The sequence below is a fragment of the Entelurus aequoreus genome, linkage group LG14 (genome assembly GCF_033978785.1).
Source record: "Entelurus aequoreus isolate RoL-2023_Sb linkage group LG14, RoL_Eaeq_v1.1, whole genome shotgun sequence".
Taxonomy (NCBI): domain Eukaryota; kingdom Metazoa; phylum Chordata; class Actinopteri; order Syngnathiformes; family Syngnathidae; genus Entelurus; species Entelurus aequoreus.
Window position 1 is genome coordinate 37224666 of NC_084744.1, and position 12500 is coordinate 37237165.

Below are 12500 nucleotides of genomic sequence, written 5' to 3' on the forward strand. Positions count from 1 at the left end.
AAATAAATAGAACACCGAATACATTGGATTTGGCACACAGTTGACCTCTCATTTATTGGGAGTCAGTACTGGTTTTCCCATAGTCTGATCCAGTGTCAAGCTGTCCCCTATTGTGCAAACGTAACTTTTTAAAAAAACATTCCAGCAGTGACATGTGTGCCTAGATCAGGGGTGTCAAACTCATTTTAGATGGGGGGCCAAATGGAGAAAAATGTACTCCCAAGTGGGCCGGACTTGTAAAATCATGGCACAATAACTTAAAAATAAAGACCACTTCAGATTGTTTGTTTTGTTTAAAAATAGAACAAGCACATTCTGAAAATGTGCAAATCATAATGGTATTTTTTTTACACTTACATGTTGCGGTTAATAGTATTCTATCGTTATTTGTCGTTATTTATATTTTCTGAATAAATTATGTGAAAATGATATCAAATTCAAATTACAGTATGTTATTTATGTAATTTGATCATTTTCCTTGACTGATGTACTAACATCATGTGGTTTATTTTGTACATATCTAGCATCATCTACAAAGAATTGCTATTGCGATATATTTAGAACAGCTGATTATTTCATTCACAAATTTCAGGTTAATTTTTATACTCATCCCACGGGCCGTGTAAAACCTGTTCGCGGGCCTGATCCGGCCCTCAGGCCGTACGTTTGACACCCCTGCCCTAGATCCTGTTTATGAGCACCAAACGTGAGAAAAATCGTTCATCTCCCTCATTTTGTTTTCTGACAAATTAGGCGCTCTGATCACTCACTTTTCAAGTTTTATAGACGTCATGAAGGATTAAAAACTCCCTTCTCTGACCCGCTCCTCGCTCGATCAACCCGCTTTGTCTACTTACCACCACTTTAAAACAAACAGGCTCTGCTACACATCCTTATACAAAGTCACATGTTAAAGTATTTTTCAACAATTCTGAGTGTGTTGTCCAAAATCTAGCCTTCCATCCATCCATTTTTCTACCGCTTATTCCCTTCGGGGTCGCGGGGGGTGCTGGAGCCTATCTCAGCTACAATCGGGCGGAAGGCGGGGAACACCCTGGACAAGTCGCCACCTCATCGCAGGGCCAACACAGATAGACAGACAACATTCACACTCACATTCCCACACTAGGGCCAATTTAGTGTTGCCAATCAACCTATCCCCAGGTGCATGTCTTTGGAGGTGCCTTGATGTTGGAATTTAGACTGTCTAAAGCAGTGGTTCTTAACCTGGTTTCGATCGAACCCTAGGGGTTCGGTTTGCGGCCTCAGGGGTGTGTCTTTACCTCCGCCGCGGAGGTAAAGACACATCCGACTTATCGTGTAAATAAAAACTTCTCCCTATCGGCGTATTATGGATACCCCCAAACAATGTTCCCTCTAATTTTCCATCTGATTTGCAGGTTGTTTGATTGATCGATTGAAACTTTTACTAGCAGATTGCAAAGGAAGAGATTACACAGTACAGTTTACACAGTACAGTACATATTCCGTACAATTGACCACTAAATGGTAACACCCGAATACATTTTTTCAACTTGTTTAAGTCGGGGTCCACCTTAATCAATTCATGGTAATGTGTGTAAGGTGTGTAATTTGTTGTGAGTTCATGCACTGTGTTGGTTTTGTTCTTTGAACAAGGGGATGTTCATGCATGGTTCATTTTGTGCACCAGTAAAAAAACATAACTTTTTCTTGAATTTGAAAAAAAACAAACATTTTATTGTTCACTAAAGAAGAGTTCGGTGAATGCGCATATGAAACTGGTGGGGTTCCGTACCTCCAACAAGGTTAAGAACCACTTGTCTAAAGTCAATCAATCAATCAAAGTTTACTTATACAGCCCTTAATCACGAATGTCTCAAAGGGCTGCACAAGCCACAACGACATCCTCAGATCCCACATCAGGACAAGAAAAAACTCAACCCAATGGGCACAATGGGAAACTTCGGAGTGCTTTTAAGAAAGTGTGTCTGTAGATTTAATGCTAATGAGCTGTTTTCACACTGTAAAGAGTGGCTCCCAAGAAGCGCCATTTTTTTACATACACTCTGTAACTCTGCACTTGTCCATCAAATAGATGTCATGTACCACATACAACACTAGCATAGCTATGTTAGCTACAATGCTAACATTGCACTCACATTTTAATAGCCACATCATGCCAGTTGTGCACTTAATAGATGTCATATAATATCACATACAACAACGTAACATTAAGGAGTGGGGTGGAAGGTCACAAACGTTAGCATAGCTATGTTAGCCGAAGTGCTAACACCACACACATACTTTCACAGCAACATGTAACCAACGTAATCGATGCCATGCATCACATACAACATCGTAACAGTAGGGAGTGGGCAGTAGGAACACAAACCTTAGCAACACTAGCATAGCTATGTTAGCTGCAATGCTTATATTACTCTCACATTTTACCATGATACACCCTTTTAGGTCTGCACTTGTCCAATGTAAATAGATGCAATATATTATTGATTTAATAAAAAATAAAAAAAATAAATTAAATTTAAAAAATAAATAAAAACCGATAATAAAAAAAAACGATACCGATAATTTCGGATATTACATTTTAAAGCATTTATGCCGATATTATCGGCCATCTCTATTTAAAACACTTCCTTGTGGTCTACATAACATGTAATGGTGGTTCTTTGGTCAATATTTTGCATAGATTATGTTTTACAGATCTTTTTCAAGTGGCTTTCTAACTCTTCAGGATGCTCCATTTTGTGGGCCGTCTTATTTTCGTGCCTCCACTGCGACAGCGTCTTCTCCCCGCCATTTTTTTTTGTCGTTTTTAGCGCTTCTATAGCAAGTCTACTGACAGATTAGGTTGGAACTATGGGTTACTTTGTATTAAAAATGGCAACAGCGGAGGATGCATGTGCATGTACGAGCAAGTCTGCCCCACAGCAAGATGGGCAGTCCGGTGACATCATCGTTGCAAAAAAAACGTCACAGGTTTTGCAAATTTCAAGAGGTTCTTTTGGCAGAAGTCTGAAGGAAGGCAAGATTATTTTATAAATATCTCCCCCATGCTTCCACGGTTCCCTTTCAAAATTTCGGGAGTAATGCACATAGGTAAGAAAATGTAGTTTTGCGTTATACGCCAGGCGGCTTTAAAGAGTGGGACAGGAGGACAAAAACGTTAGCAACACCAGCATAGTTACGTATTTTAGCTACAGTGCTAACATTACACTCACATTTTAACAGCAACATTATGGTAGGCTGCCATATTTCACATAGATCAAAGTCACTTTAAGGAGTGGTACAAGAGGACACAAACGTTAGCAACCATCATGCAAGATTAGCCTATTATTTACTTTATTTTTTTCTTTCTTACTGTAAAGTAAAAACTCTTCTCTCAAAAATGGATGGATTCCTCTCACATTTTATATCGGTAGAAGATCATTAAAAAGAAGTCACTTATAAGAGGAGACCTATATTTAATGCTTTAAATTTAAAGTACCAATGATTGTCACACACACACGCTAGGTGTGGCGAAATTATTCTCTGCATTTGACCCATCACCCTTGATCACCCCCTGGGAGGTGAGGGGAGCAGTGAGCAGCAGCGGTGACCGCGCCCGGGAATCATTTTTGGTGATTTAACCCCCAATTCCAACCCTTGATGCTGAGTGCCAAGGGAGGTAATGGGTCCCATTTTTATAGTCTTTGGTATGACTCGGCCGGGGTTTGAACTCACAACCTACCGAACTCAGGGTGGACACTCAAACCACTAGGCCAGTGTTTTTCAACCTTTTTTGAGCCAAGGCACATTTTTTTTGCGTTGAAAAAATCCGGAGGCACACCACCAGCAGAAATCACTAAAAAACGAAACTCAGTTGACAGTAAAAAGTTGTCGCAATTTTTGGATATGACTTTAAACCATAACCAAGCATGCATCAATATAGCTCTTGTCTCAAAGTAGGTGTACTGTCACCACCTGTCACATCACACCCTAACTTATTTTGTTTTTTTTGCTGTTTTCCTGTGTGTAGTGTTTTAGTTCATGTCTTGCGCTCTGATTTTTTTGGTATTTTCCTGTAGCAGTTTCATGTCTTCCTTCAGCGATATTTCCCACATCTACTTTGTTTCAGCAATCAAGAATATTTCAGTTGTTTGTCATGTTCGGATGTACATTGTGGACGCCGTCTTTGCTCCACAGTAAGTCTTTGCTGTCGTCCAGCATTCTGTTTTTGTTTACTTTGTAGCCAGTTCAATTTTAGTTTCGTTCTGCATAACCTTCCCTAAGCTTCAATGCCTTTTCTTAGCGGCACTCACCTTTTGTTTATTTTTGGTTTAAGCATTAGATACCTTTTTACCTGCACGCTGCCTCCCGCTGTTTCCGACTTCTACAAAACAATTAGCTACCTGCTGCCACCTACTGATATGGAAGAGTATTACACGGTTACTCTGCTGAGCTTTAGACAGCACCGACACTCAACAACAACACATCATTTGCAGACTATAATTACTGGTTTGCAAAAAACATTTTTAACCCAAATAGGTGAATTTAGATAATCTCCCACGGCACACCAGACTGTATCTCACGGCACACTGTGCAGTGGTTGAAAAACACTGCACTAGGCCTCTGATTAGATGCTAACTCTGCTGAGGTCTGGTGTGACATTTCGCACGACTGCGGTTCTTCACAACTTGTACAACCTCTAATTGGAGAGCAGAATCTTTGCACTGGCATTATTAAGAATAGGACATGACTTGACTTGCACAGGGGGAAAGACACCTGGGATTTAGATTGACGCTTGGACATGATAGATTTTAACAAGCACTTGAGTGTACTTTAGTGTGAGTTGAGGTCTAGTATTGGACAGTATTCTTAGTAAAAATGAGTAATCCAACGCAGTTTGGATCATAGTGAGAGCTGTTTTTAATATTCTGGTTGTTTTACTGGATCTCATTAGCAGGTGACAACATTGCACACACCAAGGTTTGTTCTGATAAGAGCAATAAACCTTTGAACCACAATGGACATGGTCCAAGCATGACTTGTTATGTGCAAACATGAGCGCTACCAAACAGAGCCACTTCTCTTCATGTTAGATCAGCGACATTGTGTCCAAACATGCTCTAAAATTTACCATGATTTGATTTACGTGGACCCCGACTTAAACAAGTTGAAAAACGTATTCGGGTGTTACCATTTAGTGGTCAATTGTACGGAATATGTACCGAACTGTGCAATCTACTAATAAAAGTTTCAATCAATCAAAAAAAAGAATGTGAAAGGTTCCAGTAAATAAGTAGATAAATAGTACTTTATTGATTCCCTCAGGAAAATTAAAATTCCAGTAGCAGTGTACAGAATTGAGATTGAATGTAAAAAGTAAATAATGGGGGTATAAATGGAAACAAAAATAGAAAAATATTACAATAAGAATAATCAATCAATCAATCAATCAATCAAAAAATGTTCCCGGATGCTTTCTGTGCTTCCAGGGATGGAGGCCTTCTGGGGAGATGCAGAGGACGGTAGTGAGGACACCTCAGGTGAGATCATCTGACCAAGATTGTACACATGCAGAGGGCATAGTCTGAGGTAACGTGTGTCTGTTAGGACCCAGGAAGTCCAAAATAAAGTCCCTGAGGTCTCGTCTTTTCGGGAAGAGTAAGAGAACCGGCGAGGAGTTCAACGCCAAACTCAGCCAGTCGACCAGTGACATCCACGCAGGAGAGACACTCGGCTCGGAGGAAGATTTAACGTGAGTATGTGCCCTCTTGGGGTTAGGTACTCTGGAAAAAATCTACTCGGTGTGTTTCACTCTGGTGCAGTTACCTAAACGTTGACACTGGTGTTTTTGTCATGTGACCAAAAGGCAATCAAGAACAGCTCTTGGGCTTTATTGCATGACTTAACTAAAACAAAACATTCCAAGCCAAAATGTTTTCTTTTGTGTATCCTAAAATTGTATTTTGCTATATTTACCAGCTTTGATGTCACAAAAACTTTCTAAAATAGACTTTTAAAGAGCTTTTTGAGACTTATTACATGGCATAGCTCAAATATTCCAAACCAAAATGCTATCTATTGGGTAGAAAATGTGGGTTGTTTAAAATGTGCTGTTTTCACCATCTCATATTTCATAAAACACTTCTAAAATATTTTTTCAAGGAGCCTTTGTGATTTGTTATGTGACATAATCAAATATTCCAAACCAAAATGCTGAGTCTAATAAGTAGGTTGTTTAAAATTATGCTATTTTTACTAGAGATGTCCGATAATATCGGACTGCCGATATTATCGGCCGATAAATGGTTTAAAATGTAATATCGGAAATTATCGGTATTGGTTTCAAAAAGTAAAATTTATGACTTTTTAAAACACCGCTGTACGGAGTGGTACACGGACGTAGGGAGAAGTACAGGGCGCCAATAAACCTTAAATGCACTGCCTTTGCGTGCCGGCCCAATCACGTAATAGCTGCGACTTTTCACACACACAAGTGAATGCAAGGCATTCTTGGTCAACAGCCATACAGGTCACACTGAGGGTAGCCGTATAAACAACATTAACACTGTTACAAATATGCGCCACACTGTGAACCCACACCAAACAAGAATGACAAACACATTTCGGGAGAACATCCGCACCGTAACACAACGGAACAAATACTCAGAACCCCTTGCAGCACTAACTCTTCCGGGACGCTACAATATACACTCCCCCCCCCCACCTCAACCTCGCCCACCTCAACCTCCTCATGCTCTCTCAGGGAGGGCATGTCCCAAATTCCAAGGTGCTGTTTTGAGGCATGTTAAAAAAAATAATGCACTTTGTGATTTCAATAATAAATGTGGCAGTGCCATGTTGGCATTTTTTTCCATAACTTGAGTTGATTTATTTTAGAAAACTTGTTACATTGTTTAATGCATCCAGCGGGGCATCACAACAAAATTACCGTAAGCATAATAATGTCTTAATTCCACCACTGTATATATCGGTATCGGTTGATATCGGAATCGGTAATTAAGAGTTGGGGAATATCGGATATCGGCAAAAAAGCCATTATCGGACATCTTTAATTTTTACTATATTGAATTTTACAAAATTCTTCTAAAATATAGTTTAAAAAGCTTTTGTAACATACCTCAAGTATTCCAAGCCAAAATGCCTTCTGCTGCGTTAATACGGAGGTTATTTTTATATTCTGCTATCTTTACAAGGGGCAGCACGGTGGTAGAGGGGTTAGTGCGTCTGCCTCACAATACGAAGGTCCTGGGTTCAATCCCGGGCTCGGGATCTTTCTGCGTGGAGTTTGCATGTTCTCCCCGTGACTGCGTGGGTTCCCTCCCAGTACTCCGGCTTCCTCCCACCTCCAAAGACATGCACCTAGGGATAGGTTGATTGGCAACACTAAAATTGGCCCTAGTGTGTGAATGTGAGTGTGAATGTTGTCTGTCTATCTGTGTTGGCCCTGCGATGAGGTGGCGACTTGTCCAGGGTGTACCCTGCCTTCCGCCCGAATGCAGCTGAGATAGGCGCCAGCACCCACCGTGACCCCGGAGGGAATAAGCGGTTAAAAATGGACGGATATCTTTACAAGTTTATATTTCACAAACAGCTTCTAAAATATACTTTTAAAGAGGTTTTGTGATATATTACGTGATGTAACTCAAATATTCCAAAGCAAAATGTCCTCTGCTGGTTTAAATACATATCTAATTTTTGCATTCTGCTATTTTTGCCAGCTTAGATTTCACAAAACGTTTTGAAAATATACTATTTAAGAGTTGTTGTGAAATATTACGTGACATAACTCAAATATTCCAAACCAAAATGCTATCTATTGTGTAGAATATGTTGGTTGTTTAAATCTGCTATATTTACCATCTCATATTTCACAAAACACTTCAAAAATATTTTTTCAAAGAGCCTTCGTGGTTTGTTATGTGACGTAATCAAATATTCCAAAACAAAATACCATCGGCTGAGTCTAATAATAGGTTGCTTGAAATTATGCTATTTTTACTATCTTGGATTTTACCAAGAGTGAGGGAAGAGTGGATCGTGAGATCGACAGGCGGATCGGTGCGGCGTCTTCAGTAATGCGGACGCTGTATCGATCCGTTGTGGTGAAGAAGGAGATGAGCCGGAAGGCAAAGCTCTCAATTTACCGGTCGATCTACGTTCCCATCCTCACCTATGGTCATGAGCTTTGGGTTATGACCGAAAGGACAAGATCACGGGTACAAGCGGCCGAAATGAGTTTCCTCCGCTGGGTGGCGGGTCTCTCCCTTAGAGATAGGGTGAGAAGCTCTGCTATCCGGGGGGAGCTCAAAGTAAAGCCACTGCTCCTCCACATCGAGAGGAGCCAGATGAGGTAGTTCAGGCATCTGGTAAGGATGCCACCCGAACGCCTCCCTAGGGAGGTGTTTAGGGCATGTCCGACCGGTAGGAGGCCACGGGGAAGACCCAGTACACGTTGGGAAGACTATGTCTCAAGGCTGGCCTGGGAACGCCTCGGGATCCCCCGGGAGGAGCTGGACGAAGTGGCTGGGGAGAGGGAAGTCTGGGTTTCCCTGCTTAGGCTGCTGCCCCCGCAACCCGACCTCGGATAAGCGGAAGAAGATGGATGGATGGATGGATGGATTTTACCAAAAGCTTCTAAAATATACTTTTAAATAGCTTTTGTAACATAACTCAAATATTCCGAACCAAAATGCTGTCTGCTCGGTTAATGTGGAGATTATTTTTATATTCTGCTATCTTTACAAGTTAATATTTCACAAACAGCTTTGGAAATATATTTTTAAAGATCTTTTATGACATATTACGTAACATGACTCAAATATTCCAAACCCAAAATGCCATCTGCTGGGTTAACACAGAGGTTATTTTTATATTCTGTTATCTTTACAAGTTTATATTTCATAAACAGCTTCTAAAATATACTTTGAAAGAGTTTTTGTGACATACTATGTGATGTGACTCAAATATTCCCTCTGACTTCTTCTACCCGCGCCACTTTAAACACAAAGAGGCCCCCAAGGGACGATAGGATCCCGGGCGCTGTCCCACGACAGCATCTTCTGGGCCGAGGAGGACCTGACAGACGAGGAGCCGGCGAAGGTTTCATCACAGGAAAACGTTCACAGCAAAATTAAAGCTTTGCAGGTAACCAAATATATCCTTGACCCCCCTCTTTCAAGACCTGTTTTAGACAAAATCAAAAATAAAATGTATCTCTTTAAAATCTTGTTTTTAAAATCAGTTGGTTGATTACAATTAAAGATAATCAGATTTCATAAATCCTATTTTTTAGCTGCTGGACATTTGTTTGATGACTCGGCTTCAGTGATGACTATTACCTTAAAATTAGCTTCATATGTGGTTTGCTAACTTGTAAACAACCTCTAAGACGCTTTTTTTCCACCAGTGCGTGAGTGACTCTGACTCGCTTTTAGTGTATAAATCTCCCGACCTCACAGTATAAGACAACCAGTATTTTTCTGGCCGTTTTTACCTCTAAGGCGTTGCTTCTTAATTATTTTCAGGTGTGCCCCCCCTAGGAAGAAGAAAACATTTTTGTGCCACCCACCGCCGCAACTATAAATAATATAAATATAGATCAACTTACATATATATATATATATATATATATATATATATATATATATATATATATATATATATATATATATATATATATATATATATATATATATATATATATATATATATATATATATATATATATATATATATATATATATATATACACACACATACATATATATGTCTATATATGTATGTATGTACTGTAGATGTAGATGTATATATATATATGTATGTATATACGTATATATAGATGTAGCTGTATATACTGTATGTATATATATCTTTATATATGTGTGTATATGTACAGTATGTGTATATATGTATATATACTTATATACACATATAAATGTGTATATGTATGTATATACGTATATATAGATGTAGCTGTATATACTGTATGTATATATCTGTTTATATATATATATGTGTATATGTATGTGTATATGTGTATATATACATATATACACATATAAATGTATATATATGTATATGTACTGTATATAGATGTAGATGTAAATATGTATACATGTATGTATGTGTATATATGTAGATGTAGATGTGTATATGTATAGATATATGTTTATATATGTATGTATATGTGTATATATGTATATGTACATATGTGTATATATGTATATGTACATATGTGTATATATGTATATGTACATATGTGTATATATATATATATATATATATATATATATATATATATGTATATATATATATATATATATATATATATATGTATGTATATATATATATGTATATACATACATACATATATATACATATATATATATATATATATATATATATATATATATATATATATATATATATATATATATATATATATATATATATATATATATATATATATATATATATATATATATATATAAATATATATATATATTATGGTGTATATATGTCTGCTTCTATGTATATATGCTGTTTTGTGTTTATAAATTAGATTGAGGAAGTCAGGATTAATGGCTACAATGAGCACGTTTTGCGTCACAGTTTTTTGAAGCAGGGTTCGAAAGGATGATGCTGTAAAGCACGCCCTCCAACAGCCCTCCACCCAGTATTGCCCCACTATATGAGAAGGAGTGCTCTAAGATGATGTTTTACCCAGATGAAGCTTCAGCAGCAGAAGATGCATCTCGGACCTCCTCCCCTGGTTCTGCCAGTCAGGCGCCAAGAGGATGTAGGAGGCCGATCGGGGGACGGCTTTTCCCCTCGTAAGCTCCCTGGGATCTATGCAGCGGGGGACAATACAAGCCATGGACCCCTCAGCAAGGTGATTTATGGACGGACAATTTAATCAAGGATGTGGAATTTATTGAGATTTTTTTTAAACCATCTTTTCCTATAGAAAATAATGGGGGTCAGGTTAATACAACACTTTTACTAACTGTACAGGTACATTTTTCTCCCAACATTCTTAAATAATGATTATTTTTAATAATAAATTAAACACTGACCCTAATCCCCGAATCCAAGGTTATAAAACATTCTGTAATTTAATTTACAAAAAAAAGAAAAGAAGAAAAGCAGACTAGCAATTGTCCATTTCCTAATTAAAAAAGGTGAATACTCCCATTCTTTTATTTAGAAGTTAAAACACATGAGGTTGTTTAGGGGGGACACATGATCAGGAAGGCTATGTTCCAGTCCATTTAGGAACACACTGTTTATATTTTTAATAACTATTGTTGTGATGATTCACTTTGTTCAGCATCTTATAAAAGCAATTCCTATTATTACTGTGGCCACAAACAAAATCAGGTTGAGTCCCTGTTTGCACATTTCAATGCTGTTTGATGAGGCAGTTGTTAAATTGCCGGGGTTTTATTTTTTTACGTTGCCTGGCGTTAATGAGGACGTTGTCAATACAACACACGTCAACATAAACTGACACATTTTTTATCGAAATATTCCCCTTGGGTCTAATATGTTGACAAAAGCAGTTGACGTCGACTTAAGCGGGCACTTTTTAGTAATAAGAAGAACACTTGACAAGTTGGAGGAGTTGTCGAATTAAAGGACCCAAAGCGTCTGGATGACAGGAATTTCACCAACAAGATTTATTTCGGTATTTTTTTGCTCCTTTACCATAATATCAATTAATTTTTTATTATTTGGTAAATAACTGTACTTGGAGCGCTCCCTTTCCATAGCCAGAGCTTGGGGTGATGTCATCTCCCCGCATAGACAGTGTGGATTAAGGCATGTCAAACTATTATTTTCATCTCTTAATTGCATGTTTTTGTCGCTCTGCTCCAGGGTTACTTCAAAACTGATGTGGTTACCATTATAATAAAAAATTAAGTATAAAATCATCACCATCATCTGCTCTTCCATTGACACCATAGCCTGTGTTTCCTCATGCTCTTTCAGCATTTCCTCAAGCATCTTGAGGAAAACATCAGTAGAAAAGGATGCAAAATACAATATTAGCACCTTACTTTCTTTTTCCTCGTTTTCGAGTGCCGGGTCTGCCCTTCTTTCTCTCTTTCTTGCTCCTCGGGACCACATTTGGCTTTAGCCTTTACATTTTCTTCCATCCAAACTCCGACCAAAACCCTTCTTCTTAGGAGTCATTAAAATGATGGCTGCAAATTACACTCCTGTCACATGGTGCGTCTCATTTTGCGCTTGTCAATACGACTGAAGAGGTCCATATACTTTCTTCATGATGCCATCATTTGGAACTGTATGCAGGCTGATCTTCTTTAGTTGTATTGCTACGACTTACGACAATTCGTCTGGCAGCCATATTTGATTATTCCTTCAAATTCTACGCAAAGATATTGTGGTTCGGTGTGTTTTGTTTTAGTGTATGTATGTGTGTGTATATGTGTGCATATGTATATGTATGTAGGTGTATACATGTGTGT

General features: G+C 38.3%; 1 protein-coding gene across 3 annotated transcripts in view; it reads left to right on the forward strand.

The window, feature by feature from the left end:
• cracdla (cracd like a) overlaps nt 1-12500 on the forward strand; it is a 26849-nt gene that overhangs the window by 673 nt on the left and 13676 nt on the right. For 2 of the 3 annotated variants that reach the window (XM_062069786.1, XM_062069784.1), the window contains exons 1-4: nt 5426-5528; nt 5596-5740; nt 9018-9153; nt 10736-10900. In XM_062069786.1, coding sequence (XP_061925770.1) covers nt 5459-5528; nt 5596-5740; nt 9018-9153; nt 10736-10900 — 516 coding nt within the window. In that variant the 5' untranslated portion in view covers nt 5426-5458. Of the gene's footprint in view, nt 1-5425; nt 5529-5595; nt 5741-9017; nt 9154-10735; nt 10901-12500 lie in introns of those variants that run through there. The other variant, XM_062069785.1, reaches the window with a different exon arrangement.